The sequence below is a fragment of the Lissotriton vulgaris genome, chromosome 3_1 (genome assembly GCF_964263255.1).
Source record: "Lissotriton vulgaris chromosome 3_1, aLisVul1.2, whole genome shotgun sequence".
In the NCBI taxonomy this organism is placed as follows: Eukaryota; Metazoa; Chordata; class Amphibia; order Caudata; family Salamandridae; genus Lissotriton; species Lissotriton vulgaris.
Genome location: NC_141689.1, coordinates 1038007206 through 1038033277, shown reverse-complemented (window position 1 = coordinate 1038033277; position 26072 = coordinate 1038007206). Strand labels below are relative to the sequence as shown.

General features: G+C 46.3%; 1 protein-coding gene across 1 annotated transcript in view; it reads left to right on the top strand.

The window, feature by feature from the left end:
• The first annotated feature begins 6280 nt into the window (after positions 1–6280).
• The window catches only part of LOC147727361 (maestro heat-like repeat-containing protein family member 1), a 192077-nt gene continuing 172285 nt past the window's right edge, over positions 6281–26072 (top strand). The window contains 1 exon segment of the mRNA XM_086963613.1: positions 6281–6733. Within this exon segment, the coding sequence (XP_086819739.1) occupies positions 6281–6733 (453 nt within the window).

Sequence of the window (26072 nt, the reverse complement as noted above, 5' to 3'; positions counted from 1 at the left end):
ACTAGGCCTATGCACACAAGTGAGGTACCATTTTTATCGGGAGACTTTGTTGAGTGCTTGGTGAGTGGAAGCTTGTGGGTTCTTGCAGATTCCAGAACTTTCCATCACAGAAATGTGAGGAAAATGTAGTTTGTTTTACAAAGTTTGAGGTTTGCAAAGGATTCTGGGTAACCTGGTGAGAGCCACACAGTCACCCCATCCTGGATTTCTCAGGGTGTCTAGTTTTTACTAGGTTTTCCAAGGTATCGGCTGAGCTAGGGTTCAAAATCCACCGCTAGGCTCATTGAAAAAATAGTTCAGTTTTCACTGGAAAAATGTGATGTGTCCATGTTCGGTGTTGAGCCATTTCCTGTTGCAGGCACTAGGCCTAACCACACAAGTGAGGTACCATTCCTATTGTGAGTCTTTTGGTAATGCTGGGTGTGTGGACATTTGTAGCTCTACACAGATTCCAGAACTTTCCATCACAGAAATGTGAGGAAAATATGTTTGCAAAATTTGGGGTTTGCAAGGGATTCTGAGTAACAGAACCTGGTGAGAGTCACACAAGTCCCCCCCCCCATCCTCTATTTTCCTGGGTGTTTAATTGTCAAAAATGTATAGGTTTGCTAGGTTTCCCTAAGTGCCGCTGAGCTAGGGATCAAAATCCACAGCTAGGCACATCGCAAAAGAAGAGTCCGTTTTCGCTGGAAAAAAGTGGTGTCCACATTGCTAATTGGACCTTTTCCTGTCTCGGACACTGGGCCTACCCACACAACTGAGGTACCATTTCTATTGGGAGACTTTAGGGAATGCTGAGTGGGTGGAAGTTTGTGGATCCATGCAGATTCTAGAACTTTCTATAACAGAAATTTGAGGAAAATGTGTTATTTATTTTTCAAAGTGTGTGGTTTGTAAGGGAATCTGGGTAACAGAACCTGGTGGGAGCCACACACGTCACCCCATTCTAGATTTCCCTTAATGTCTAGTTTAATTTTTTTTTATTATTTGGAAAGGTTTTCCTAGGTGCCGGCAGACTAGGATTCAAAATCCACAGCAAGGCACATTGCATAAAAAGAGTACATTTTTCCTGGAAAAATGTGATGTGTCCACGTTGCATCAGCATTGCCTGTTGGGCCGTTTCCAGTCATAGGCACTAGGCCTAACCACACAAGTGAGGTAGCATTTTTTATCAAGAGACTTCGGAGAACACAGAATAGTAGAACAAGTATTTTTACCAATTGAACTTCAATGCATTTCTGCCTTCCAAATGTGAGACAATTTGTAAAAAAAAAGACGGTATTTTGAAAAATGACCTCTAATTTGCAGGCTGATATGGGTACCCACAATTTTGGAGATGTGCAAATAACCACTGCTTGTAAATTCTTTCTTTTGTTCCCATTTCAGAAATATATCGGTTTCTTTGGTACCTGTTTTTCACTCTTTATATTTTACCAAATGAATTGCTATATACCCGGTATAGAAAGAAAAATCATTGCAAGATGCAGCTCAGGTATTGGCTCTGGATTCCTCGGGTTCTGGGTGAACCTACAAGTCCTATATATCCCCACAACCAGAAGGGTCCAGCAGATGTAACAATATATTGCTTTAAAAAATATGTCCAACTTAGAAGAAGTTACAGGTGAAAACGTTGGCACCAATGGCTGTTTTTGTAACACAATTTCAATACATTTTCAACTGTTAGTTTCTATAAAACAACATTGAAGGATCTACACAAATTTCCCCTTGCTGAATTCAGAATTGCGACTACTTTTCAGAAATGTATAGCTTTCTGGGATCCATTATTGCTTTCACACCCATTTCTACCACTAACTGGAAGGAGGTTGAGGAGGGCGCTAGAGGGCACACGGCAAAATGGCCGCACTCTAGTGAGGCTTTGTCCGGCTGAGTGTAAATCCGACTAATTTCTGCCTGTTAACTGCTGCATCCACACCACTAACGTGGGGGACCTGATTTGCAAGCCCCTCTGGGATATCCTGTGCCAGTTTGGGGTGCTATAGAGCATGACAACACACTATACGCTGAGCGGGTCAGTCCTGGCGGCGCTTCCACAATATGGCGACCACTGCTAAGCTCTGAGTGCGGAACCTGCCTGCTGCTGTGTCGGCGCTTGTGCCTGGAGGCCTATGGTTGCGGAGCTCGGGAGAAGTGTGGAGCTGGCTAAATGTTGCCGGTGACCGCTGCAGAGTGGACTACTGCGCGGAGGTGTGCAATCTTCCTGGACGCCAGGGGAGCACCAACCAGGCTGTGGTATGCTGGCTGAGCGGAGGTCGGTCACAAGTCAGCCAGGGAGAGTGGAGTGCCGCCTGCACTGGCTGCAGTGAGTGGTGTGCAGCTCGTACCTGGCTGGTGACTACAGAGGCTGGTGCAGGCCAGGGAGTGAGTCGTGGCTTTTCGAGCTGTGGCCAGGGCGGGTGGGCTCTCGTTGCTGTGGCTGTCCGGATTGTGCCGCCTTGTGAACACCTGCGGGACTGCTGAGTCTGGGCCGTCAGGGCCGAGGGGATCTGCGCAGCAGGCCCTGGAGTGCGCCTGCACCTCTCGCCCTTCTACTGCCTGTCTTGTTGTTGCTGGGGACCCGATCCTGCCGGAGTGCTTTCAGTACACTGGGGGGCTCTGCTGCAGCACCTGGCTGGCGTCTGCATTGCGGAGCTGCCCCCTGACTGAGATGGGTCTCCACTGCCTGATAATTAGGCCTTCCTGTCTTTTTTGAGCTGCCCCTGCCTCATTGAGATTTGACTGCTGGCCGCTGGCCTATCTCTTGACTTGCTGCACTGCGTCTGTTGGGAGGCCCTGCATATGTGCCTGGCCGATCAGAAGTACATCTATCCTGTTACTGAGGGGGGTCATGTGTCTGCCGTTTTATGTGATGCTTCTCTCCATCGCACGTTGAGCTGTGGGGACTTGTTGCCTAATTTCACTGTTTAACCCAGGGAGTGTACCTTGTGGGACATATCACGCGGTGTGGGGCAGGCTCTAGCCTAAGTGTCCTAAGTGACCAGCTGTGTGGTGCGCTTGAGTACCCCCTGGGGTTGCTGTCTCCCCTGCCAGGATCCTACCACATTGCATATCAGGAGCGCCCAATCTAACATCTCATCGGTGGTGAGACTGACTATGCTGACAGGATGGAGAGGACTGATAAATCTCAACCCGCCTCACGTTTGAGGCATGTAAGACATCCAAGACCCCACAAAAATCTGCCTCTGACTCAGAACCGGATGCCCACGACGGGGGTCCCTCCATGTTAGAGACAACGCTACTAGCCATGCAGCGCAGCCTCCAATCCATAGGAGGCAACATGGCTGCAGTTCATCAACGCCTCAACCAAATGTCATCACAACTAGAAAAACAGGGCACACGTGTGGGAGAAGGGGAGCAACGTTTATCTGCGGCGGAAGATGGCCTGAGTGAGGTGGCGGGAAAAACAGTCAACATGGAGAAAGTTCTCTCCATCATTCAGGCCAGGAATGAGGATTTGGAGGCCTGCTCACGAAGGAATAATATTCTAATGACAGGGTTGCCGGAATCAACAAACATGGGAAAAATGGAGACCTTTATCGAGAACTTGATTAAGGAAATTTTTGGTACTGAACTGCTCTCTGCCAGGTACATTGTAGAGCAGGCTCACTACTCCCTTGTGGCTCCACCTGTCCCAGGGGCTCCGCCATGCCCTGTTATTGCACAGGTTTTGAATTACAGGGACCGAGACACCATCCTGGGCATGGTCAGGGACTAGGGAACTATCGTACATCAAGCCAATGCTTTCTCTTTCTTCCCTGATTTTACTGTAAATATACAAGCTGCCCATAGGGAGTTTGGAGTGGTGAAAAAGTTTTTACAATCTGAAGGTGTCCCTTATGCAATGTCATACCCAGCCCGTTTGAAGATTGGTCCAGATGGGGACTCCAAGATCTTCCCCAACCCCAACGCGGCGATGGAGCATGTAAACAACTTAAGAGATGGCGGCAGGAATCCCAGACTCTATCAGAAACTAATGAATAGCAGGATTATTGTGAGCACATTGATAATTGGTTAGGACGGGTAGCTCTTCGGGCAGCTTTTTCTTTCACCTGTTATATGCTCTGCCCCCTAAGCATGTCAGGGTCCCCATCTTGGTGCAGATGGACACTCTAGAGTCCTTTTGGTTCCACTCAACTGTGCCACCTTATCACGGGGCTCTACACTGTGTTCTGATCGGTAAACAGCGTTTACAACAAATCAAATCTTTTACCCCGCAGGGAATCACAACGCTGTTGTAAGAACGACCGTGTTGTGATTCAGCATACCATTACTCCGTAAGTCGGAACAACGATTTGCGAAAGGGGGGGAGTGTTGGATTTAAAATCCAACCCCTTCCCTAGTGTCCGCACAGACTGGAGATGGAATAGTAAATGAAACTATTCCAACTTCCAGCCCTCCCTCCGCAAGTCGTTGTTCCGACTTGCGGAGTAATGGTATGCGGAATCACAATGCAGTTGTTGTAACAACCGTGTTGTGATTCCCTGTGGGGTAAAAGAATGCGGGATTTAAAGGTATATTTGTTCTGATCAGGCATATTTGGTGTTTATGCTCAGCCAACCCTTACTAGTTAGGAGGCTATTGGCACCATGTCACCCCTCAAGGGAATACCCCTTTTACAAATTCTATTGGTTTTCTCTGGGTTGGGTTGGGACAGGGATGGTTAGGATGGATTTAGTGAGTTGAGAACGCTGAAGTGGGTGGGGAGCCTGGGGTGGGGGGAGCGGGATGGGGGTTTGGCAAGCGGGAGATGTGGGTGAAGGGTGAGTCGGGCACCTTTAGTTTTTGGTGTATTACCCTTTTTCTTTTTTTTTGCAGGAGCATGCACAACTCTTTTTATTGTTCTCATTGACAGGTCTCACGAGATCCCTACGATATAATTAGTGGTAAACTGCGACTGTTAACTTGGAATATCCGTGGTCTCGAAACCCCTAGAAAGATCCACTCTATATTTGCTACTTTAGACAGGATGGATGTGCAGATTGCCTTTTTGCAGGAGACCCACCTCACAAAACTGTCTGAAAGAAATATTGGGAATCGGTGGGTGGGGGTGCGGGGGATGTCTTCATATTCTAGTTGTGCAGGAGGAATGATGATATTGATAAAACGAGGTGTCCCATTTACGGTTCTCCGCACAAACATGGATGAATCTGGCCGGCTTGCGATATTACATGGGCAACTGGGTGGTGTGAGTGTATTGTTGTTGACTATGTATGGCCCAAATATAGACGATCCGACCTTCTTTTCTGATGTATGGCACCGCATTACCAGCTTCCCGGAGGTTGAGATACTTTGGGGCCGCAACTTTAATGCATGCCTGGATATGACTGTAGACCGCATGGGTAGTGAGACTTTGCGACCCAAGCAGGCATCTGAGGTGTTGCGGGGACTGATGGATGCTGGCCAGCTGTGGGATGTGTGGCACTTGCGACATCCTCGGGCGCATGAGAGTATATTCGTTTTCTCGGTTCATGGGACTTGGTCCCTTCTGGATTTCTTGCTGATCACTGAGGCTGTGTGTACCTGGGCAGTGGATGCCCGTCATATGGTCCGGACATTCTCAGACCATTCGCCTGTGCTATTGGAGCTGCAGGTTCCTGCTTGTCAGAGACCAACTTTCACTTGGCGTCTGCAGCCTTCCTTGCAATCAGACCCTGTCTTTAAACATGACATTGGGGAGGCTATACATAACTTTTTCAAGGAGAACGAGGGTTCGGTTGATAGCGCGGGCGTCCTCTTGAAGGCATTTAAGGTGACTATTAGGGGTGTGTGTATGGGTGCACAGGTGGTCGTTTCACGAGATTTGAGGCGCAGGATTCAAAAATTGGCTGCAGATATCTCCGCTCTGGAAAGATCTTATGACTCGGACCCTTCCCCTTCGACACTCTCAGCAATCCAGGAATTGGTTACCGAACACAACGAGACAGTAGATCAGGAGATGGCCCATAGGTCTAGATGCAGTAAAACTTGTTATTATGGGGAGGGGGGCAGACCTAGCCGCTACATGGCTCAGAAGCTATCTGATCCTCGTAGCCAGGACCATATTAAGGAGATTCTCGATGAGGTGGGGGAGGCGCATTATACCACGGCAGACATTAGTGAGATCATCCTGGACTTTTATGCCAAGTTATATGCAAGCAGAGCAGACACACTGCAGGACGAGATCCAAGAATATCTCGACGATATTGCTCTGGGGTGGCTGTCTTCGGGTCACTGAAAATATCTTACGCAGCCTTTCGACGAGGAGGATGTCAAATTAGCTATCATGTCACTTCCCACCTGCAAGGCTGCAGGCTTAGATGGGCTCCCTAGTGAATTTTATAAATCCTATGTGGATGCACTAGGCCCTAGACTGCTAGCGGTCTTTGTGGAGGCATATGACATGGGTCGTCTCCCAGTCTCTTTAAGGGAAGCCCGTTTGGTGATGCTACTGAAACCTGACAAGGCTTCCAATCGCTGCAACCCTTATAGGCCTCTCTCCATTATTAATATTGACGCTAAGATTCTGGCCAAGATGATTGCTATGCATTTACAGCCCTTGATCCCTCTGTTGGTTCTTCCCGACCAATCTGGGTTCTTGCCAACCCGGTCAACCATGCACAATTTACGTACTTTATTTGCCACATTACACTACTTTGATTCTGACTTTCAAGCTGTTGCTGTGCTGCTCGATGCAGCAAAAGCATTTGATTCGTTTGAATGGGGCTTCATGTTCACGGTCCTCTTGAGAATGAGATTTCCTCCTTTTTTTCTTCAGTGGATTAGAATAGTGTATATCGAACCGGCAGCCAGGGTTCGTATTAATGGCTGGGTGTCATCCAAATTTTCCATCAGAAGGGGCATGCAGCAGGGTTGCCCATTGTCGCCGCTGCTATTTGCTCTGGCTTTCGAGCCTTTCGCCTGCAAGCTCCACCAGTTGCATGCATCAGCAGCATTAAGCTTCCGCAGCGCCCACTTATAGTGGCGCTATATGCCGATGACATGCTCGTGTACGTCCCTGGACCTGCAGTCTATCTTTCAGTACTGCTCAGAGAATATGTGAAATTCAATCGCTTCTCTGGTTTAGGGATTAATTGGGCTAAATCAACTGTTTTCCCTCTGATGGCTGGCACTCAGGAAGTCGCACTGGACCCTGGACCCGGTGAAATATCTGGGTATCTAGCTTCATAGGGACCCTGAACAGGTGATATCTATGAATTATGGCCGCACCATCTCCCACATTGCAGATAGAGCTGCGCGCTGGGCTCGGCTACCTCTTACACTCGCAGACCGCATAGCTGTGATCAAAATGACTATTTTACCTAAATTATTGTATTTATTTGTAAACATTCCTATCCGCTTGAATCTTACCCTTTTTAAAATGTTGCAGACTGCCCTGTTATCATTCATCTGGGGGCGAAGCCTAGATGTAGTTGGAATACTCTTGTGTTACCGTTTGACCGCTGCGGCTTCGAGGCCCCAGATATGCATCTCTACTATTTATGCGCCCAAGCTCAATCTGCGCACTATTGGTTCTATCCGCAGTGGTTCCTGCCCAACACAGTGATAGAGGCGGATGCTATCCTCCCACTTCTGCTGGCTGCGGCTACCCTTTCACATGGTGACTGAGGTCCTCGGGCAGAGATTAATCCAGTGCTATGTACCGCCAGGGCCTGGCGGGCCTTTGCCCGCAGAGCACAGCTAGATTACCTAATGCCCCAAAGCTGCCTGTTGCGGCTCATCAGGATATCTTTGCAGCGCAGGAGCATTCTGCCCTACGCGCACTACATGTGGTTAAGGTTGTGAAGATGGGGGACCTATACAAACATGGCAAGTTCCGCTCACTACAAGATATTCAGGCGGGTCAAGCTTCCACCCGATGCTGTGCTTTGTTAGACCTGGCATCTTTGGCGTGATTACCCCCATCTTTTTGCCTCTGCCTCCTGTATTTTTCGATGCTGTGCTGAATTCGTTTTTGCTGGTTTAGATGCTTTGGACACTCTGCCACTGCTGATCAGTGCCAGAGTGTAAGTGCTCCCTATGTAAATTGTTATCATGATTGGATATACATGTTTGGCATATTTGTATCACCATGAAGTCCCTAGTAAAGTGCACGGGGTGTGCCAGGGCCGGTGATGACAAATGCTACTAGTGGGCCTGCAGCACTGATTGTGCCACCCACTGGAGTAGCTCTAAAATGGTGTCTCGGGCCTGCCACTGCAGCGCCTACGGGCAGTTTAGAACTGCCATGTCCTCCTGGTCCGAGTCCCCGCTGACCAGGCCTAACCCTTCCCTTTTCGTGCACATCAGTCACCCCTATGGAAGGACCAAGGTACCCCCCTGGGCAGGGTGCCGTGTATGTGAAAGGTAGAGCATGTCCTAGTGCAGGTGACATGCTCTGGTAGTGAATTACAGCCATTTTCGTTTTTCACTACTGTAAGGCTATCTTGCTCCATAGGTTAACATGGGGGATGCTGGCTACAGTGGTTAACAGCATTTCTTCCCATAGGAACAAGATAGGACATTCGTATCTAGTATCCCTGAACTCAGAATTTAATAATACATCTTTTAGGAAAGGTGGTTTTTAAATCCTGTGTTTGAGAACAGCACTTTTAGAAAGTTGCTGTTCTCTTGTCTGACCCTTCTGTGTGCCTGGGCCTGTTTGTGTATTGACTGTCTGGTTTGTGAGTGACAGGGGCTGGGGAATTCCCCCAGAGGCTGGATGAGTCAGCACTAGGCTGAATTAAGCAATTGCAACCTGAGTGGTGGGAGGAGTTGAATAGGGCTGAGCCTGCCTGCCACAATGCTGGCTCCACCTCCTGCTGGGCGGCTGAGGACCCTGCCCCTCACTCTGAAAGGAAAGATGCAGCCAGCAAAACAAAGTGCTCAGGATCACCCCAGAACTGGTCCAGACCGGGCTCAGGGCCCACATGCACAGAGAGAACAAAGACTTTAGGGGTATAAGTACAGGACCCCTGACAACAGAAAATTAGATCATCCTGGAAATCAAGAAGGAACCTCTGCCAAGGAGAAAGCTGACTCTGAAGAAGGAAGACTGTCCTGCTGTTGCTCTGCTGGACTGACCTGCTGTTGCTTTGCTGCCAAGGAGAGGGGAAGGACTTTGCTGTGAGCTGTGTCCCCTGTCTTGAAGGAATTTCCAAGGGCCTAAGAAGAGCTGGCTCCCTGTTTTCGAAGTCCCAGGAACAAAAGGACTTCACCCCCAGTCTCCCTGAACTCTGCTGAGAGAGTTCTGTCCTTCCTAGAGTGCTTGATCCAGTTGTGGGGCCTCTGGAAGTTGAACCTGAGCTGGGAAGCTTGAAACTAAGCTGAGAGACTTTTGAAGCTGAAAAGTGTTGCATCGCTCGCTTGCGGAGCGCATCCCCGACAGTGCGAGAAGTTTCCCGCCGCTACGAAGGTCGAGAACGGCGCAGCGCCTGACGCCGCTGCTGAAGCCATCGCACCCTTCGTTTGCGGGACGCACCAGACCGGTGCGGGAGAATCGAACATCGCTGCGAGTGTCGTCGCAGAGCCTGTCGTCGCTGGGTGAGATCACCGCACCGCTTGCTTGCGGACCGCATCACGTCGCTGCGAACATCGTCGCAGAACCATCACATCGAGGAGCTGCGAGAGAGAGGATCACCGCTGGACCGCGCATCGTCGCCACGGAGATCGTCGCAGCCCCTACGAGATCATCGCATCGTGCCTTTGCGAGAACAGACTTCCTACGGAACCTACGCACCGGAATCCACGCAAGCGGCCTTCCTCCCCATACAGACCGGATTCGTCGCAACACGCCCGCTGCTGCAGCGGCGCTGTCGCAACGCCTCCCCAGGGTCTCAGGAGTAACGCATCGCTTGTTTTCCACCGCACCAGCTTCCTGCTTGTGGAACTTTGTTGCATCTAAAAGGTACTGTGAGTAAACGTGACGCAACTGTGAACTTTTCACGGATCTGTGGATTATTTTAACGCAACTTAAAGAACTTTGATTACAACCTGAAGAACTCTTTTGAAACCATATTCGTGAACTGTGTATGTTGGATTTTTGACGTTTTTGGTCTTGTGTAGTTTAGAATAAATATCTTCATTTTCCTAAACTGTTGTGGAATCAGTTTGTGGTGTTTTCACTGTGATACTGTGAGTGTTGGTACAAATACTTTACGCATTGCCTCTGGTTAGCCTAGACTGCTCAGGCCAAGCTACCTAGAGGGCGAGCAGGGGTTATCTAAGAGGGTTATCTCCTTGCCCTGACTAGAAGCAAGGGTCCCTATTTGGACAGTGGTACCTACCTCTGCCAACTAGAGACCCCCAGTTCTAACATGCTTCACATGTGTCAAGGTGCGACAGGCATTAGGGCAATCTACCCTGATTATCCAACAGAACCACAGCCGTAGTGCACGCTGCAGACAGTGCTGTCTGGGGAGGAAAGTAAGCATTTGATCACTAGCCTATGCACTGCATCTCAACGTGAGAATGACCCGGAAAAACACCCTTCATATCTTAAATGGAACACAACCTCGGGGTACACTTTCCCACTTGAACATTGGCAGATCTGCTGTACATTGATGGGGCGCCTTTCCGCCAATTTTAATTTACGAATTATCCATTTCAAGTTCTTCCATCAGTGGTATTATACACCTCTGCAATTAAAGAAATATGACTTGCGTGACTCTGCCTGCTGTGTGAGGTGCGGGCAGGCTGATGCCGATTTTCTGCATTTAACATGGCAGTGTGCAGGGGTGGCTGCCTTCTGGGTTCAAGTAGCGACTGTGTTGACCAAGGTGGTGATGGAGCGAGTGCGGTATGTGCCAGAGGTGTGTCTGCTAGGAGCTGTAACAGGCGTTTGGTTGCAGTAGCAACCTTAATGGCCAAGCGGGCTGTGGCACAATGCTAGGGGGAAAACAGTCTCCCTATAGTTCGAAAATGGGTTCGGGATCTAACTTATTTCAGGGAACAACTAGAGACCTATGCAGAGGATCTGACTGAATCATCTCGTCCCAAGGATTTCTGGGCCCCACTGACAAAAGTATCTTTTGAGTCATCCAGATTTGTGAAGCGTCCTGCTCCTAGCATTTTCTTTTATTTTACTATGTTTAGGGTCTGTGTCTCGATGGGGGCTATTGTTGTTCAATTCACGTGCGTATGTCCCTAGATTTCCTTGACAATGACATTCAAGTGCCTTGTTTCTTTGATACTGTTTTTCTTTAAGTGCCGGGGGGGGCAGGGTTGGGGGGTGGTCATTGTTGGCTCTCTGAGCTGCTGTTATAGTTGCATCCTTCTCCTCTATGAAGACACTTTTTCTTGAAAATGCTTGTGCTATTTCATGCTATGAAGTCGCTGATGGCTCCTTATTGGAGCATTTGGATTGTAACTGCAAGCTTTCAATAAAACAATTTAAAAAGAACACTGGAAGGAGGTTAAAAGCACCAAAAATTGCAACAATAGGCTATGTCCCAATAAAATGCCACAACTGTGCAGAAAATGTTGTTTGTCTAATAAAAGTCTGCCTGTCCCTGAATGCTGGAAAGATGGTGATGTCAGCACAACAAACCCTTTGTTGATACCACTTTCAGGGGAATATAAGCACTTTCTTCTGCAGAAATATTTCTCATTTGTTCCTCACAAAACCCAAAGTTTAGCTTTACTTTGGCTAATATCTTTGTCGCATTCATAGGAACACACAACCCATGGGTACCTTTCAAATCAACCTGACGTTGGAAGAAAAGGATGCAAATTTGGAATGGATACCTTGTGTGGACAAAATGTTACAGAGGTCTAAGCGCAACCTACCTCAAATAGCCCAAAATAAACGCTTAGCATGGGGGGAGGGGTGAAGCCTAGCAGTGAAAAGGTTAAAGTGTACAGAAAAGTGATGGAGGTAATGCTTGAATTAATCTCATCCTGATCCATCATTATTTTCCATACCATGCCACCTCAGTTTGGGCCAAGTCAAAATCAAATCAGTCTTGACCCAAGACTGATTTCACACTAGTAGGGCTCATCAGACAGGTATAGCTTGGTTCCCGTGATACACTGTATGTCCAGACATGGGTTCTGTGACACTGTGCCACAGGAACAAAGCGAAAGTGGATTGGAAAGCTTGTGGGCATTCCCTTATTAAAGAACTGTGACATTTTCTGCATTTTCTTTAGGGAAATCCTGCTTCAGTTGTTTGTTGGAATTTCCCTCACACCAGGATTCTCAACTCATCTTCCACCCTCTGCAGATTCTGTGTCTGTGACATCATCAGCATTGCCAGGTAGCAAAAATAGAAACATAACAAGCAGATGCTTGTTGATAGTGTCATAATGGATCCATTAGTGCTGCCTAGGACACCAAGGCTGAGAGTTCTAGATCTCAGGCGCAGTGGTCACTTTCCTTGGAGACTTGGAAGGAGGAGGTTGAAGCTGTGTTAGCTCAGGAGAAGTGAAATTTCTTTAAACATTGGCACTTATCAGTGAGCTTGACTACTTTTACCACTGGTAAGTTAATTTATGTATTAGATTGCTTGACTGAGGGTATTTTTTTCAGTATGGTGGATGGGATACTCAATCAAAATGTGACATATACTTCTCCTGCCATATTACAAGTGCCTTAGAATATAAATACACTAAACCATTATGTTAATATTTAACTTAAATAGAATTTAGACATTGTTCTACCTCTGAAGGCCTATGTATTTTCCGAATCCATGCACACTTACACAAACACATACAGAGGACAAATGATGAGACTTTACTGCTATGCTATGCTAATGAGTCTCTTGGGAATTTTGAGCCCATCTGTATGAAAAATATGCAGCTTCACTTTTCACTGTAACATTGCACTCAATTTATTTCAATGGAACACACATGACTTTCCTGGAAATTTAGTTGGAATTGTAGCAAAATAACTGGATCTATTTCTCAATAAACAGTGTGAATTATCAAGGTAAGAAAATAAATACTCACACACACACACACATTTGAGTATGTTATTTTATTGATATCTATAATGTTTTCAATGGCAAACATGTTCTTGGCTTTCAATTAAGTACTCAAAGATATTTGTGCACCATGTACCTGCTTAGATGATTTCTTGCTTAGTACAAAGGTTATGATTTATGTTTACATTTTTCATTTTCTTTTGTGATTGATTTATGTTCAAAACATCTAGAAATGTGATAATTGAGTGTTGCTATTAAACACTGCAGTCCCTTCCATCTTTTAATGTGGGTCTTGTGTTTGAGGGCTGTCAGGTTGCACATCCGTGTTATGAACCTGGGTAGTGGCCTCAACAATTCTTTCAGCCCCAAGCAGTGGTGGCCTAAAAATGCCACCGTACCCCCTAATACAATTAATGTAGTGAGGAATCTAGGAGTCAAGTTCGATGCTGCCCTATCTTTCAAGCAACAGGCTCTAGCCGTAGCGGGCTCGTGCTTTAGTATCATCAAAGGCCTGAGGACATTTTTTGATTTCCTACCACTTACAGCCAGACACACGGTAGCAGTGGCCCTTATAACATCTCGACTAGATTACTGCAACAGTCTATATGCAGGTACAACCAAATTGGTCACCCATAAATTGCTGATGGTCCAGCATGCAGCGGCCAGATTGGTGCTGAGATGGCCTAGAAAATCATCAGCCACTGCGGCAATGGACGCCCTCCATTGGCTACCGATCCGAAAAAGAGTACTATTTAAAGTCCTACTAATTACCTTTAGAGCCTTCCACTTAAAAGGGCCCACATATCTCCTAAAGAGTTTCAAGCGGTACCTTCCAACTCGAACTCTGAGATCCTCCAATGCAAACCTGCTGACCATTCCGTCCTTTAGACTGACCACCAGGGGAGGGAATGCTCTGGCAGTCCTAGGATCAAAGGCCTGGAACAAACTTCCCCTGCCCATCCGCCAAATTATCTCGGAACCAGTGTTTAGGAAGGTATTAAAAACGTGGATCTACAGCCTGCCTGATATGCAGTGCAAAAGCCTAATCTGATTTCCGCGGTGCACCACGATGAGCAGTTGAATCCAGTCTTTCCAGCTGTCTGGTCTTTCTCCTAGCACCAAGATGCTCCTTGGAGTGTTAGTTGCGCTATATAAATACATCCTTACATTACATTACATTACAGTACAAGAGGAAAACATAGAGGCTGTGGTGAAAAGGAAGAAGGATTACTTGTCTTCTGTTCAAACACTATTCACCACCTAGAGATATCTACCATATGTTTACATTTGGGCTAGGCTTGTCGACCTATCAATTAGTAATAAAGAATAAATGTTTATGAAATATATTTGCATCTAATCAATGTCAGTGGTGATGGTTTTAAATCTGTTGATCAGCCTTGCAACCTCACAAAATATTACTAGTCAGTGAGCTGGTAATATGAGTCCTAGATGTTTTAAACAGGAGCGGAATGAGGTGGTGTTCAACCTGGCCCTTTATGCAAGGTAATCCACCACTTTTTTCTTCATTCGCTGAACTCGTTTTTGATGGCTTTTAGGGCTGCTAAATAGTGGTAAACAAAGTATGGTCTCCCTTGCAAACAGGGTAAAGATGGCGTTTGTCTGATTGGTAACATTTACTTTACTTGTAAGACCCTATTATATAGTACTAAATTTACCCAGGGCTTGGAAATTAAATGCTACTAGTGCTTTGCAGCACTCATTGTGCCTTCCTCCCCACTAAAGTAGCACTGCAAAACATGTCTCAGGCCTACCACTAAAATCTGTAGTAATGTGTTAAACTGCCATTTCAACCAGTCACCTTTTGCTAGGCCTAAACCGTCCTGTTTAATACTTATAATTCAGCCATAGTATATAGGGCAGAGTGCATTGTATTTAAAATATAGTACAAGTTTATTTCAGTTTTACATGTTCTGACAGTGAAAAACTCCTAAAGGAGGTTTTCAGGGTTGTAAAACGAACTCCCGTAGATAAACAATGGGCTACCTTGTTACGCTTAAGAAGTCATAACTTCAATTTGGGACCATATCAAGAGACACTGTTTCCATTGAAATACATTGTAATTTGAAATCCTCTTTAATTATAAACCCGGATTTTAAGTTGTTATTCTGGAAAAGCCAATTCTAGAAAGTGCGCATTTCTGCCAAGGTCCAGGATCACATGACTGTGAATGTGTGTGCTGTTTTGTTTTGTGTATTACTTCCAGATATGTGGACTAACAGGCCTTGGGGAGGGGTGGGCTGTTCACCTCTTAACAAGGATGTCCTTGAAGGTTGTGCTTAGCCTTCCTGAACTTCAAAGTATAGCCTCAGGTCTTGCCCCCCCCCCCCCCCCCCCAAAACTTCTAAGGGTTGCCTGTCATGTCACTGACCAATGCAGCTCACAAATAGGCCTGTCTACCCTTTGTTACCCTACACATTTTAGAGTCAAACAAAAATAAGAGGCAAGTGTATACAGAGGGGACATCCCTCACCTGCAGGCTGGCACTGAGGATAAAAGTAGCACCTTCAAAACCTCTCATCAGAACACTGCTGGTCCTGTGGAAGATTTAGGAAAAGGACTGTCCTGCTATCTGAAGAAAGAAGATTGGACCTGCTTGACTTGAGCTCAGGCTCCACATAAGTTATTCAAAGTGCCAGTTGACTGGCCTATTAGAGCTGCAGGGGAAATAACAAGCTTCCAGAGGTCTTCCTGCAACTGTCAATCCGACCAGCACTGACTGGTCCTGTATGGACCGGCCTGAGCCCTGGTGCTGGCCTCTGCTGGAGTGAGCGCTGATCCCTAAGAGGTGCATATCCAGGTCTCTTCTTGCCTGAAAACCACATGTCCCGAGTTCCTGGTGAAGATTCTAAGGTTTTTGTCCTGGGGAATTACAAATGTACTCCTCATGTCACCTGGCAACGATCTGCGATGCCCGCTGACGTGAATCTCCTGTGACAACCTGCTCTTTGCGTCCTCTCCAAGAACCAGCATTAGCAGCAGTAGCCTGTGATGACTGCCAACATGAAGCTCCAGCGACGAAGAAAGATTTGGGATCTTTCTTGTGTAGTGTTTTCACTTTATCACTTTATTTGTTTGAGTGCAGCATAAGTGCTATCCACATCACCACTAAGTTAAGCATGAGTCATTTTGTGCTACGGTACTAGAGGATAAGCACAGGCTTACTTAGTGACTTTTGTGGTTCACCCAGACAATAAATGTGTTTATTATTTGAGTGGTGCTTCCACTCCTCTCAACTAAGAACCCAGGGTCAGATGCATCAACAATCCATCTTTGCGATTTCTTAATTGCGAATTCTTGCGATTCGCAATAAGAAAATCGGAAAATAGAGCGCATGAAATTGTGTTTAACACTTCTGTGATTCCTAGGGGATCGCAAATGACCTACCTCATGAATATTAATGAGGTAGATCGCAATTTGCGACCCCCTCGGAAAGCACAAAAGTCACTTGAATGGTGGCCTGCTGGGGTCAGCAGACCACATATCCATGATTGCTTTTAAATAAAGACATCTTTTGTTTTTTTGTAAAGCAGTCCGTTTTCCTTAAGGGAAAATTGGATGCTTTACAAAAGAGAAAATGCATTTACAGACATTCACAAAAGGGAAAGGGTCCCCCTTCCCATTTGCAAATTGGTTACCTACTTGAAGTAGGTGGTAAAATGCGAATGTTTTGCGACCGTATTTCCGTCGCAAAACATTCATGCATACCGAAGCGAATCACAAACCCATTTTGTGATTCAGTACCGAATCCCAAAATAGGGTTTGCTGTACCAGAAAGGCTTTTTTTGCATGCGAAACGGACATTTGCGTAGGCAAAAAGTACTTGATGCATATGGCTCCCAGTTTCTTACACTTTGTCCTCTTAATTAAAAAGTTTATAATTGAATCCAAAAAGAGTAGTCAGTGACTGCATGGATAGTCTCTCAGGTGCAAGGTAGCGTTTTAAATGGGCTCACAATGTTGACCTCAGAAATAATCTATCCTTTTTGGCATGGGTGCCAGTGAGGCAGGGTTTTCAATTATCTCTATTCAGACCTTTTCTGATTCCAGTTAATGACTCTTTGAGCAGATATTTTCACATAACACTCTTTGGCAAGACAAGACCATAGGAATTTCATGTGCAACTTACAACAGAAGGGTATTGCCACAGTGTGCCATTATCAATTGTATATTTTTCTCAATATGATTTAGCTGAAAAGGACACTCTTCTTCAAGTTTAAGTTGAACCACAAAGGACCATCGTCTTTTTTTTGTCCTCATTTGTGCAATAATTTACTAGGAAGAGCATGAGAGCATTTATTGAATCCCACTGAGGTTGTTGCTTGGCGAAACACGCTTACCCAGACTTCCTGTCCCTTGGAAACCAATTAGATATGGGGTTGAGGAGGGTATATCAGGTGCTCCAAACCCATTCCATGGATTGGGGAATTATTGCAGAATTGATTAATCATTGGACATTTTGAGACGGAGCATGCACAAATTAAATATCTTTTTTTTTTTTAATTTTTGAAAACCTTTATTACGCAATATCAGAAGTACAAATACGGGCCTACAACCATACGGCCGGCCACGAAAACTGTTGATGCGTCATAGCATACATTACGATGACGCCATATCACATACGGACCATATCCAACATCAAAAGTTACACTGTAAAGCAGCGTGATATCGTGTCTCAGGAGTTATGAAGGTTAATTTTAAAGGTTTTCTTCATATGCAACTATTAATGTCCGACATATAAATGCACAGAAACAATAAGGAAAGAGAATCGCCCATGCAGGTGAGGTCTAACCTCATCAACAGTGTGTCTAAAGACCCAAGTACCCAAGAAGCTAGAACCCCCAGGCGGGACGGCGGCATATTCACCCCAAGGAGGTAGCAGAAACAGGAAAGTACACAGAATTCACCGCCACCCCCCCATCCAAACCTGACACGGACCCGAGAAACATAGAGAAAGAGGACGAACACCAAATAAATAAGGCACCATAGAAACCAAAACAGAAAATAAATCCCCCATCCCCCCACCCTACACGCATGCAGAGGCTACGGCCTACCCCCCCCCCAGCAGTGTGTCTGTCGCCCAATAAACCCGAAATTTAGAAGAGAAGCAGAAGAAAGAAAAAGTGTCACCCTTGACATATAGGGAGGAAGACGAGTAAACTAATCTATGACTCCCCAAAAATTAAGAAGGTGGGGAGGAGCCCACAATTATCAAGCTTCCCAGACTCACGAGCACTTCAATGGTTTCTACACCAAACGGAGCATCGAAATTGGGAGACATCGCATCAATTATAAACAAAGTGGTCTACCTCCGGACCCCCGTTCCGCCCAGAACCAAGATCTTGGCTACGAAGACAAACAATAGGATTTTATGACTGCGATCTTGAAAGAAGAAGAACATCCCCCCCAGCGCGCAAATCATAGCAAATAACATTACAGGCCAGGCCGTCACCAGTCAATCGGCAAGTCAGCGTGTGAAACATCCTCAGCCCTGGCCAGAGCGCCGAAATACCTCCAGACATGTCCACCGCTGTACACTCCCCTCCGGCCAGACAAAGAAGCAAAATGGCCTCCTCCAACAAAGAAGGCGAAGAGGAGGAAGATATGAGCGCCCCCAGTCGACAACACTAGCAGTGCCCAAATGATGGGGCGCCCCCCCCATCGCAAGACGACTCACACTCTGCGAACGCGGAGAAAGAGTCACGGTAAAGGCAGGGAGGGGGGCCAGCGCCCGGAAAGTCTCTGGGGAACGCCACAGTGTCAAGTCGGTAGCAACAGTATCAGGCAGCAAATCGGAGGGTGACTTCGCAACAGTAGCTTCGTCAAAAGTGAAACAGTCAACTTTACATCCGAGGTCTGATCGCTTCTTCACATTCTCGCGGTGTAACAATGCCTCCTGAACAGGGGTAGTCAGCGGCAGCAGGGGGCCAGTCGAACGCAGTTGTGTCAGACATACGGCAGCTCCCACTATCTGTTGTTCCAGTATACAGGCTTGTCGCCGCCATGTCGCCCGCAAGTCGAACAGGGCAGCCAGGATGTCGCCGCAGGTCGGTTCTCTCCGTACTGCTGGCTGACTCATACTGCACGGGCGCTCCCCCAAGTTAATCACCAGTTCAGACATAGGCAGGATCCTGCCCGTTGAGGACGAAGAGACCGCCATCTTCCCTCTACATGGGAGGGGACGTCATGGCTACCCCCGCAGCAGGCTCGCAGTGAAGACAGGGGGGCGACTACGCAGGCGAGAGCAAGAAGAGTGGGAGCCACCGACAAACTGGCAGCACACAGGTCCAGACCAGGGCAGAACGAGAGCTTCTCTCCAACCAGCGATGCGGACGAGCTGTGGTAGAGCAGGCACCCCAAGATGGACTCCGTTCAGTCCCCAGGCAGCTCACCGGGGGGAAATCGCTGTGGGTCGTGTTCCCATTTCTCTTGTTAGCAGGGCGACCCAGCCAGGAGCCTTACCGCTTCGAAAGGGGCGATGCGGCCCGTCTCCGCGATCAGCAGCGCTCTTGTCCCAGCCAGTGTCGTGTCAGCGTGTCCGGCTGACGGCGCCCAGCCGCGTCCAGTGGCGGCGATCGGCTCCAGGTCCCGGGTCGGCTTCAGGGGTCGGCAAACGGTGCGAGTTCACCGTGTAAACAATCAGCAGAGGTCCCAAAAGAACACCGGTGACATCAGCGTTCGCGTGTCTCCATTTAGACACGGTACGGTCAGGATTAGTGGCAGGATTTCGGTGCAGGATCGGACGGCTCGCGGAGCCTGGAGCTTACACGTCCGTCCCGGTCGCCATCTTGGCTCCTCCCCCCACAAATTAAATATCTTAAACCACCCGTGAAAGTTAACTAAATTAAAATACCAGATCCCATATGTCCCAAAAATCAAGCCTCTTTACATGTTGTTTTATTCCTATTAGTTGAATAATATTTATGGTCAAATGACTCGTGTAATCCACAATTACATTTTCAAGCTGATTATTGAATTAGATCTCTTGCAATTTTTCACAGCTCAATGAACCATTTATGACCAGCAAGCATTTACACAACTGCCAAGTTTTGCACGCAGGGGTCCTGGGTAGTATCAAATAGACAATGAGATGGAAGCTTGAGTTGTCTATGATGCATCTCGGAACCCTGAGGCAAAAGCCATTGCCTTACTCACTGATAAACCTGGTATTTTGAGTCCCACCACACCTCTCTTCAAATCTTTCTAATACCCATAGATAAAAAATATAATACCTGGCCATCAGCCACCCAACCACACCTCTCTTCAGCTTTCCTTTCCCCCACACTCGAAGCTGTGCTCTCTGCTCTCTCTCCATGGCTTACACCCTCTCTCAGAGCTCTGTCAGGATGGCCTGGAATAGATTTAATAGTTTGCAACAGTGTGAAACAACTTTCGTCTCCAATTTTTTCCATGTCATAGCAATAAAAGGATTTATAATCAAGTATTCATGCTAATGAGTATCCGTGATAGTCGCACATAATACAAGATTGATGGCCGCTGAGCAAGTCACATAACAGCCTAGAGATTTCACATTTTAGGTCAGTGATAAAATGTTTGAATCTTGTGAGCAAGGCATGAACGTTCCTAGATATTATGCACTTTCTATTTCAATTCACAACATGAATATTCCCTTCTTTTGTAGTATACACTTTCTGCTGCATAACTGAACATCCCACAAACACTATGGGGGCATGTGTACAAGCCCCTTTCGCCACTGGAACGTCACTTTTTGTGTCATTGCAGTGGCGATAGGGATCTTGCCTTATGTACAAGGCACCCTTTCACGCTATGTTTAGCGTGAAAGGGGCATGCAGTGGGTGTTGCGGTGGGCGTTCCACCACAGCACCCATTGTATTTTACGCTCCCCCCTATGTACAAGGGTGGCATACATAAGAGGAAGCGCCAAAATTAAGACCAGGAAAATCCTGGTCTTAAGTTGGCGAAATGAGGAGAAATGCATTAGTTCTCCCCATTTTTGCTTTTTCCATGTGTGCTGCCTTTTGCTCTGAGTGTTTGTGTGGGTGGGTGAAGGGGGTGTGACTATGTGGATGAGTGAGTGGGTAAGTCAGTGGCTGTATGGGTTAGTGAATGCAAGTATGGGGCACTGTATGGGTAAGGGAGTATTTTAATGCTTTATTGGTGAATGAGTACATGTGTTAGGGTATATGGATGAATAACTGTAGTAGTTGCGTTTGCAGAGCAGTGGAGAAAGCGTGGGCCTCCATCCAGCTCTCAGTAATCCCATTGAGTAGGGCTTACAGGAGATACCAGAAGGGCTTTTGTGGCCCCCAAGGTCCCTCAGGGCTAAAGTGGACTTTATCCCCCAACTAGTAACATGCCAGGAGCTGAAATTGCAGAGTGGTGGAGAAAGGGTGTGTGGCCTCTGAAGACCCCTTAGCAATCCCGCTGTGTGGGACTTACTGGAGGTAATAGGAAGGGTAGTTGGTCCCCAAGGACGTCATTGGGGGCCAACTACCCCATCTGTTACCTCTAGAAAGTATCACACAGCAAGATTGATGAGAGATTGTATGAAGTCATGCCCCCTTTCTCCACCACACTGCAAACAAGCCTCCTGGTGCACTACTAGTTGGGGTATTAAGTCCCCTTGGCTCTTGAAGGTCCTTGGTGGCCAACTACCCCTCCTGTTATTTCCAGTAAGCCCCACACAGCTGCATTGCTAAGAGGTTGTCGGAAGCTACACCCATTTCATTTTGCAATCCCACGGTGTGGGACTTACTGGAGGTAACAGGAGAGGCATTCTGCCCCCAATTGCCCTCTGGAGGCAAGGGAACTTCATCCCCCAACCTGCAGTGTGCCAGGAGGCATGTTTGTAGAGTGGTAGAGAAAGGGTGCGGGGCCTCCGGCAAGTTGCTGGGCTTTTAAAAAAAAATATTTCTGTTTTTAGCGAAGTGGGATGCGCAGCCCCCCTTCTCTGGAGTGTGCTTGCCCAGGGACCCCATCCCCTAGGGCCAGGCATTTTTAGAATGGGAATGGCCCAGCCCCTCTTTTTATTTTTTAATACAGGGAGGGGGCACCCCGGTCCCTGCCTGCTCCCCGCATCTTGCAGAAGCCTGCATTGATTTTGGACAGACATGCAGCTACCTCTGTCCCAAAGCAATTCTGCTCTGCTTTCAGCAAGTGAGAGTATTTGTAATGTTCTTGCTTGATGAAAGCGGAGCAGCATTTGCTAGAAGCCATGGCAAACATCAATGTCTCAGGAGTGGGCCTCCCTGTGACATTGCAAGAGCACCCAGGCCATCTACGGATCCACAAGTAGGGCCACTTGGCCCCCCTCTTTCAAGTATTTAGCCCAGGGGAGATGGTGATCCCTGGGGCCAGGGATGCAAAATGGACAATGGACATTCTCTATTATTCTGTTTGGTCCCCAAAGAGGTAGCTGTCCCCGGGGGAGCCACGTGGCTCCACCACACATATACTATTTCTGCCCTGGGGAAGTGGTTATCACTGGGGCAGCGGCGGTAGCAGTAAGGCCTCTCCAACATTCCTTCTTACATAATGTATGTGCTCCAGTGAGGTAGTGGACCCTGGGGCTGCCAGGGGGATGGATGGGCTCCCCATGTTTATATTGTTCAGAGCCCCTGGGAGAGGGCAGTCCCTGGGGCTGCGGGGGCTGCGCAAGCCCCCTGCATTTGTGTACTTAAATGCCCCGGGTAGGTGGCAGTCCTCAGGGATTTTCGGAAGCCTAAAAGGGAGCCCCATGAACCTCCTCCTTGATTGTAATATGCCCCTGGGACTTGGCCCACCTGGGGTCTTCATAAAAAAAAGCAGTGGGAGCCCATGCATCTTTTTTATAAAAAAATTATTGCGTCCCTAGATATCTAGATTTTTTTACTTTAATATTTCTGAAGCTACTCAACAGATTTACACCAAGTCATAAAAAGCTTGGTTTCTGAACCTACATCGAACTTTGTTCCAAATTTGCTGTAATTCCATTCAGCGGTGAAAGCGGAATCCCCTGCAAATCTCAAACTTTGTAAAACAAATAACAAATTTTCCTCACATTTCTGTAATGGAAAGTTCTGGAATCTGTTTGGATCTACAACCTTCCACCCACCCAGCATTACCCAAAGACTCCCAATAGAAATGCTACCTCACTTGTGTGGCTAGGACTGGTGCCCGTGACAAGAAATGGCATAAAACGCAACGTGCACATCAGAGCTTTCCAGTGAAAACTGACAGGTCTTTTGCCATGTGTCTAGCTGTGGAATTTGGACCCTAGCTCAGCCAGCACCTAGGGAAACCTAGAAAACCTATACATTTTTAAATACTAGACACCCAGTGTAATCCAGGATGGAATGACCTGTGTGGCTATTAGCAGGTTCTGTTACCCAGAATCCCTTGTTAACTTCAAACATTGTCAATTTTGGCTAATATCGGTGTCCCTTTCAGGGGAATCCACAAACCCTGGGTACCTTTAAAATCCACATGATGTTGGAAGAAAAGGACGCAAATTTGGCATGGATACCTTGTGTGTGCAAGCAGTTACAAGGGCCTAAGCGCGAACTACCCCAAATAGCCAAAAATGGATTAGCAGAGGGGGGAGAAAGCTCTAGCGCTGCAAAAGGGTTAAAGTGTACAGAAAACTGATGGATGTAATGCTTGAATTAATCTCATCCTCTGGAAATTTCTCGAAGGCTCATCCAGATCCATCATTATTGTCCATACTTTATCACTTCAGTTTGGGCCCGGTCAAATTACAAATAGGTCTTAACTCTGCTCTAATGGGAAAAGGCCAGGTTCTCCCTGAACCAGAACACCAGCAACCTAGGATTTTTTTCACCCTAGTAGGGTTCATCAGACAGGTATGGCTTGGTTCCTGTGGCACACTGTATGTACAGACTTGGGTTCTGTGACACTGTGACACTGGAACAAAGCTCAACTGGATTGGAAAGCTTGTGAGCAGTCCCTTATTAAAGAGCTGTGACCATTTCTGTATTTTCCTTAAGGGAAATCCTGCTTCAGTTGTTTGTTGGAATTTCCCTCACACCAGGATTCTCAACTCATCTTCCACCCTCTGCAGATTCTGTGTCTGTGACATCATCAGCATTGCCAGGTAGCAAAAATAGAAACATAACAAGCAGATGGTTGCTGATAGTGTCATAATGGCTCCATTAGTGCTGCCTAGGACACCGAGGCTGAGAGTTCTAGATCTCAGGCGCAGTGGTCACTTTCCTTGGAGACTTGGAAGGAGGAGGTTGAAGCTGTGCTAGCTCAGGAGAAGTGCAATTTCTTTAAACATTGACAATTATTAGTGAGCTTGACTACTTCTACCACTGGTAAGTTAATTTATGTATTAGATTGTTTGACTGAGGGTCTTTTTTTCAGTATGGTGGATGGGATACTCAGTCAAAATGTGACATATACTTCTTCCTCCATATTACAAGTGCCTTAGACGATAATACACTTGGAATACGATGGATGGGATATCTGTTATGTTTTGAATCTAAATCATTACGTTAATATTTAACTTAACTGTAATTCAGACATTGTTCTACGTTTAAAGGCCCATGCATTTTTCAGAATCCATGCACACTTGCACAAACACACACACATTCAGGGGACAAAAGACAAAACCTTACGTTAAAGTTAAGGGATTAGGGATTAGGCATTAGGGGAATAGATGTGAGGCTAGTGGGATTATATATTTGTGGTTTTAGGTTAAGGGTATAATAGTTAAGGTGTTGGGTACAGATTTAAGTGTTATGGATTTGGTGTATAGTGTTAAGGAGTTAAAGGATTAGGGGTTAGGGTCATTATCGGTTTTAATATTGTTTCATATACGGTATAGGTATGACACTTTTGGGTGTTTGGTTAATGGGTTAAGGGAATAAAGTTTATTTTTTGACAATCAATTTTATTGAGTTTTGAATGTAACAACAAACGGCACCATTCAGAGCTACATTATACTCTGTCAGAATAGGGAAAAAACACATCACAGTGACATCAAGGCTACCCAAGTAAAACCAATAATGACATATCCACGTGTACCTGAAGAGCAGACTACTCCTTATCAGTCTTCTATTACTCCAACTCATTTGCCCCAAATGCAGAGAAATTTCTGAGGGCATCCCCATGCGACATAAAGAGGCAGCTCCTGCGCAGCACACCAGTTCACCCCTCTGCGCCAGTGCCCTAGAGTGGGTGCGGTAGTGTCTAGTCAATGAGCAGCAATGTCCCTTTTGGCGATCACCAATGCTGTATTAAGGAAGAGCTTCTCAGCCCTGGAGCCATCCAATCCGTCGGTGATGCCCAGCAGAACACGGGTCAAGAGGGGGGAATAGAGTTTAACAAATTGAAGTATAATGTACAGGGACAAGGGTATGGCTTAAGTATTTAGGGGAATATTTTTTAAGGTTTTGAGGAAGCGAGTTAAGGGTGTGGGTTACAGAATAAAAGAAGCTCTGCTATTACATTTCTTTAATAATACAGATGGATGGGCCATATTATCATGGAACGGCGTTAAAATTATTGCTGCTTTAGTGGCAGGAAACTTTCACTAAACTGGCAATAATGGACTTGATAAAATGCCCTTGAGAATTCCAATATAAACCCATGTTCTGGTGTTAACATGGGCTTCTATTGGAATTCTCTACAGCATATTAGCAAGCCCATTATTGCCGTTTTAGCGGCATATTCCTGCCGCTAAAGCAACAATAATTTTAACGCCATTCCTTGATAATATGCCCCGAAATGTTTTAGAAATGAGGTATACTAATGAGTCTCTTGTGAATTTAAAGCCCATCTGTATGAAAAATATGTAGTTTCACTTTTCACAATAATATTGCACTCAATCCATTTCAATGGAACACACATGACTTTCCTGGTAATTCAGTTACAAGTGTTACAAAATATCTGGAAATATTTCTCAGTAAATGGTGTGAATTATCAAGGTACATAAGAACAACACACACCTCTTGATTATGTCGTTTTTTTGTTATATATAATAGTTTCTACAACAAACATGTACATCTCTCTGATCCTCTCCTTTTTTAGGTACCAACTTATATTGGTGCACCATGTTCTATTTTAGATGATTTCTTGCTTCGTAAAAGGTTACAATTTATGTTTTCCTTTTTAATTTTCTTTTATGATTGATTTATGTTTAAAACCTCTAGAA